General features: G+C 33.9%; 1 protein-coding gene across 4 annotated transcripts in view; it reads right to left on the bottom strand.

The window, feature by feature from the left end:
* Positions 1-6,601, bottom strand: part of LOC110459352 — a 29,508-nt gene that overhangs the window by 6,901 nt on the left and 16,006 nt on the right. For all 4 annotated transcript variants that reach the window (XM_021511565.1, XM_021511563.1, XM_021511564.1 and 1 more), the window contains exons 5-10: positions 4,185-4,280; positions 3,705-3,848; positions 3,119-3,214; positions 691-839; positions 444-542; positions 31-167 (exon numbers count right to left, since the gene is read on the bottom strand). In XM_021511565.1, the coding sequence (XP_021367240.1) occupies positions 31-167; positions 444-542; positions 691-839; positions 3,119-3,214; positions 3,705-3,848; positions 4,185-4,280 (721 nt within the window). The remainder of the gene's footprint in view (positions 1-30; positions 168-443; positions 543-690; positions 840-3,118; positions 3,215-3,704; positions 3,849-4,184; positions 4,281-6,601) is intronic.

The following is a 6,601-nucleotide window of genomic DNA, read 5'->3' as shown; positions in this document are numbered from 1 at the left end:
GGGTAACAGGACCCCTGGATTGATACTCACCGGTAACACTGGGGTTACATGAACCATATGATTGATACTCTGTGCTCTTGATGTATTTTTCTTCTGTACTTTCATCAAACACAGTCTTGGCAGTACTAAATAATCTCTTAGGGTTGAGGACCCACAGACTTTCAGGGCTGGAAGTAAATAAGCGTATAATGTGTTACTGTATATATATTAGGGCTGCAAGGATGACATGAGGATATGTATCATGATACATGTAAGAATAGTAGAAGCAAAGTGAAAACTTAAATTGCAAATTTTTAATGGCAATGTTGGAAATAGACTTGGTCCAAAATGGGCATGACTTAAAATGTTTCATACAATTCATATCTTTCGAAATCCATGCTGAGCTGGATCTGTAGCTGGCCATGGTGGAATGGATATGAGTAGACTACATTCAGAAACTTTACCTTTTATAGTTCCACAGAACACAAGGGAACCATACAGCCACACTGAACTCCACCACCCGGAACCCAATGTCGTAAAAGTTCTGGCTGAGAATCGGTAGTCTGTTAGAAAAATGATTGTTTTTTAGTTATTTGACTCTTCTTTCATGGCTAAAAATATATTTTTCTGTCTTTAATGATCCTTCAAATTGATTCAATTAAACAGAAACATTTCCCACTACCATCTCAAGTTCTACAATGAACTGCCTACCTGTCTTTCCACACATCCTTGGTAATGTCTGACAGGAGAAATAGAGCTAGACAGAGCTGGAACATGGCCTGGGAAACCAAACCTAGACGGGACATACTCAACTGCCAGGGGTCAACATCACTGTCTCCTTTAGTGAATGCCCCACGCACCTGTACAAATATACACAGAATACTGTTTCTTAAAGAAATACACACAGGATACTGTTATACCCATACCAATACACACAGAAACTATTTCCCATACAAATACACACAGAAAACTTTTACCCATACAAAAACACACAGAAAATGATTACCCATGCAAATACACACAGAAAACTATTACCCATACAATTACTTACAGAAAACTATTACCCATACAAATACACACAGAAACTATTTCCCATACAAATACACACAGAAAACTTTTACCCATACAAAAACACACAGAAAACTATTACCCATACAAATACATACAGAAATTATTACCCATACAAATACACAGAGAAAACTATTACTCATACAAATACACACAGAAATTATTACCTGTACAAAAACACACAGAAAACTATTACCCATACAAATTAATACACACAGAAAACTATTCCCCTTACAAATACACACAGAAACTAGTACCCATACAAATACACACAGAAGACTATTACCCATACAAATACACACAAAAAACTATTACCCATACAAATACCTAAAGAAACTATTACCCATACAAATACACACAGAAATTATTACGTGTACAAAAACACACAGAAAACTATTACCCATACAAATCAATACACACAGAAAACTATTACCTGTACAAATACACACAGAAAACTATTACCCATACAAATTAATACACACAGAAAACTATTACCCTTACAAATACACACAGAAACTATTACCCATACAAATACACACAGAAAACTATTACCCATACAAATACATACAGAAATTATTACCCGTACAAATACACAGAGAAAACTATTACTCGTACAAATACACACAGAAATTATTACGTGTACAAAAACACACAGAAAACTATTACCCATACAAATACACACAGAAAACTATTACCCATACAAATACACACAGAAAACTATTACCCATACAAATACACACAGAAAACTATTACCCATACAAATACACACAGAAACTATTTCCCATTCAAATACACACAGAAAACTATTACCCATACAAATACACACCGAAAACAATTACCCATACAAATACATACAGAAACTATTACCCATACAAATACACAGAGAAAACTATTACTCGTACAAATACACACAGAAATTATTACCTGTACAAAAACACACAGAAAACTATTACCCATACAAATACATACAGAAACTATTACCCATACAAATACACAGAGAAAACTATTACTCGTACAAATACACACAGAAATTATTACCTGTACAAAAACACACAGAAAACTATTACCCATACAAATACATACAGAAACTATTACCCATACAAATACACACAGAAAACTATTACCCATACAAATACACACAGAAAACTATTACCCATACAAATACATACAGAAACTATTACCCATACAAATACACACAGAAAACTATTACCCATACAAATACACACAGAAAACGATTACCCATACAAATACATAAAGAAACTGTTACCCATACAAATACACACAGAAAACTATTACCCATACAAATACATACAGAAACTATTACCCATACAAATACATACAGAAAACTATTACCCATACAAATACACACAGAAAACTATTACCCATACAAATACATACAGAAACTATTACCCATACAAATACACACAGAAAACTATTACCTGTACAAATACACACAGAAAACTATTACCCATACAAATAAACACAGAAAGCTATTACCCATACAAATACATACAGAAACTATTACCCATACAAATACATACAGAAAACTATTACCCAAACAAATACACACAGAAAACTATTACCCATACAAATACATACAGAAACTATTACCCATACAAATACACACAGAAAACTATTACCTGTACAAATACACACAGAAAACTATTACCCATACAAATAAACACAGAAAGCTATTACCCATACAAATACATACAGAAACTATTACCCATACAAATACATACAGAAAACTATTACCCAAACAAATACACACAGAAAACTATTACCCATACAAATACATACAGAAACTATTACCCATACAAATACACACAGAAAAATATTACACATGCAAATACATACAGAAACTATTACCCATACAAATACATGTGGGATATTGTTATTTCTCCCTATTTTTCACCTGTAATGCTCTCAAATCAAACTACACACAAACCAACTTCTCACCATGTAAAGAAAAACAAACCATCGTGAAACTATAGCTTTATGATCAATAAATACATGTTTTTGTATTAAGAAACATAACATATATTATCAACTGGGTGGATATTTTACCTACCTTGAAATAAACTTCTATCCCATAAATGAGAAAGAAGATAACAGCGATAATCATTGTACCAGCAAATATACCATTGGTCACCTTGGTAACTAAATCCTGGAAGTAAATAATATTTCTATATGAATAGTGTTGTATTTTAAAGCTTTTTACCCCACAACAGTTGTCAGGGTTGAAGGAATAGTGCACAACCTGAAGGGGATACATGTCTTAAATAATTAATCTAATGCAAATAATTTGTTCTTGTGAGAATCTATGAGAGAAATCTGTATACTCTACTGTCTCTATGGACATGGCCCTAATTGTGTTTACTCACAGAAACATCAGGTTTACAACACTTTTGTAGTACATGTATGTGAAAAAGCTTAAGTATTGTGTCATGGGGTTGTTCTATGACCAATAGACAACAATGAATTATACAATCAAGATTGATAAATAAAGTTGTTAACATTACATAAACTCTGGTACTAACAGCAAAGACATCATTAGGGACAACATAAACTCTGGTACTCACAGCTAAGACATTATTAGGGACAACAAAGTATTTAAAGCATAAACAGCACCAGGGACAACATCCAGCAGTACTCACCGCATAGACATCGTTAGGGACAACGTCCAACAACACAATATTCACAAACAACAGGCAGTATGTGAACAGATTAAAGATGAAGAATCCAATAAATGACTTGCTGAGGAATCGGGGTTGACTCTGCTCAAACTCAACGTGGAATGCCTGGAGGTGGATAATTATAACATCAAAATATATCTATATATTTTTACGATTCTTTTCAGGAGAGTTATAAAATCATTTTCTAAAATCTGCAGAAATCAAAGTAGATTAAAGTAAATGGAACATATAGTCTTGTTCTACTACTCCTAATTCATGGATCTTTGTAGACGACACATAGAAAGGTTACACTCATGTAACATTTGGCTGATAAAGATTGTTTACTTTATCTAAGTGTTTCCCTAAGTAATCTGAAACATTGTCAAATGGTAACATTTAAGATGTTAGATATACGAGAATAATGATCTCTGAAATGGATTACAGATCACCCAGATAACTTACCTCTGCCCAGAAACAGACGATAAAAGAGAAACAGGACAGGAGAATAGGGTAGTAGGCTGTCCATAGGTTGTTAGATACCAGTTCTGACACATGTAGCTGTAACCAAGAAAGTAACATTGTAACCAGGACAGTTAAACATTGTAATCAAGGTAGTGTCTGGTAACCAGGACAGAAACATTATAATCAAGGTAGTGTCATAGTAACCAGGACAGTAACATTGTAATCAAGGTAGTGACATAGTAACCAGGACAGTAACATTGTTATCAAGGAAGTGTCATAGTAACCAGGACAGTAACATTGTAACCAGGATAATAACATTGTAAATAAGAGTAGTGTCATAGCAACCAGGATAGTAACATTGTTATCAGGGTAATGTCATAATAACCAGGATAGTAACATTGTAATCAGGGTAATGTCATAGTAACGAGGACAGTAACATTGTAATCAGGGTAGCGTCATAGTAACCAGGAAAGTAACATTGTAACGATAGTAATATTGTAAATCAGGATAGTGTCATAGCAACCCAGATAGTTACATTGCAATCAGGGTAGTGTCATAGCAACCCAGATAGTAACCCTGAAAGAACCATTGTTATCCAGATTGTAACATTGTAACAAGGAGAGTGTCTGGTAACCAGGACAGTAACATTTTAATCAAGGTAGTGTCATAGTTACCAGGATAGTAACATTGCAATCAGGGTAGTTTCATAGTAAAGGTAGTGTCATAGTAACCAGGATAGCAACATTGTTACCAGGGTTTTGTCATAGTAACCAGGGTAGTAACATTGTAAATCAGGATAGTGTCATAGAAAACCGGATAATATCATTGTAATTAGGGTAGTGTCATAGTAACCAGGATAGTAACATTGTAATCAAGGTAGTGTCATAGTAACCAGGATAGTAATATTGTTATCAAGGTAGTGTCATAGTAACCAGGAAAGTAACATTGTAATCAAGGTAGTGTCATAGTAACCAGGATAGTAACATTGTAATCAGGGAAGTGTCATAGTAACCAGGACAGTAACGTTATAACAATAATAGTAAAATTGTAAATCAAGGTAGTGTCATAGTAACCAGAATAGTAACATTGTTATCAGAAAAGTGTCGTAGAAACCAGGATAGTAACATTGTAACGAGGATAATAACATTGTAAATTAGGGTAGTGTCATAGTAACCAGAATAGTAACATTGTAATCAGAAAAGTGTCAGAGCAACCAGGATAGTAACATTGTAAATAGGGTAGTGTCATAGTAACCCAGATAGTAACATTGTTATCCAGATAGTAACATTGTAACATTGATAGTAGCATGGTAACCAAGATAGTGACATTGTAATCAGGGTAGTGTCATAGTAACCAAGATAGTAACATTGTAATCAGGGAAGTGTCATAGTAACCAGGATAGTAACATTGTAACAATAATAGTAACATTGTTAATCAGGGTAGTGTCATAGTAACCAGAATAGAAACATTGTAATCAGAAAAGTGTCATAGAAACCAGGATAGTAACATTGCAAATTAGGGTAGTGTCAGAGCAACCAGGATAGTAATATTGTAAATAGGGTAGTGTCATAGTAACCCAGATATTAACATTGTTACATGGATAGTAGCATGGTAACCAAGATAGTGACATTGTAATCAGGGTAGTGTCATAGTAACCAGGATAGTAACATTGTAATCAGGGAAGTGTCGTAGTAACCCGGATAGTTACATTGTAACCTGGACAGTACCATTAAAATCAAGGTAATGTCATAGTAAACTGTATAGAAACATTGTAACCAGGATAGTTATATTGAAAATCAGGGTAGTTTCAAAGTTACTCATGATAATGTCATAGTAACCAGGATAGTAACATTGTAACCATGGTAGTGTCGTAGTAGCCAAGAGAACAACATCGCAACCATGGTATTGTCATAGTAACCAAGATAGTAACATTGTAATCATGGTAGTGTCATGGTAACATTGTAACCTAGGTAGTATCATAGTAACATCATAACCATGGTATTGTCATAGTAACCAAGGTAGTAACATTGTAATCATGGTATTGTCATAGTAACATTGTAACCAGGGTAGTATCATAGTAACATTGTAACCATGGTATTGTCATAGTAACCAATATAGTAACATTGTAATCATGGTAGTGTCATAGAAACATTGTTACCAGGGAAGCATCATATTAACATTGTAACCATGATAGTATCATAGTAACATCGTAACCATGGTATTGTCATAGTAACCAAGATAGTAACATTGTAACCATGGTATTGTCATAGTAACCAATATAGTAACATTGTAATCATGGTAGTGTCACAGAAACATTGTTACCAGGGAAGCATCATATTAACATTGTAACCATGATAGTATCATAGTAACATCGTAACCATGGTATTGTCATAGTAACCAAGATAGTAACATTGTAA

The sequence above is a fragment of the Mizuhopecten yessoensis genome, unplaced genomic scaffold, assembly GCF_002113885.1.
Source record: "Mizuhopecten yessoensis strain PY_sf001 unplaced genomic scaffold, ASM211388v2 scaffold10045, whole genome shotgun sequence".
NCBI lineage: Eukaryota > Metazoa > Mollusca > Bivalvia > Pectinida > Pectinidae > Mizuhopecten > Mizuhopecten yessoensis.
Note: the sequence above shows the minus strand (reverse complement) of the source record. Positions and strands in the feature narration are given on the sequence as shown.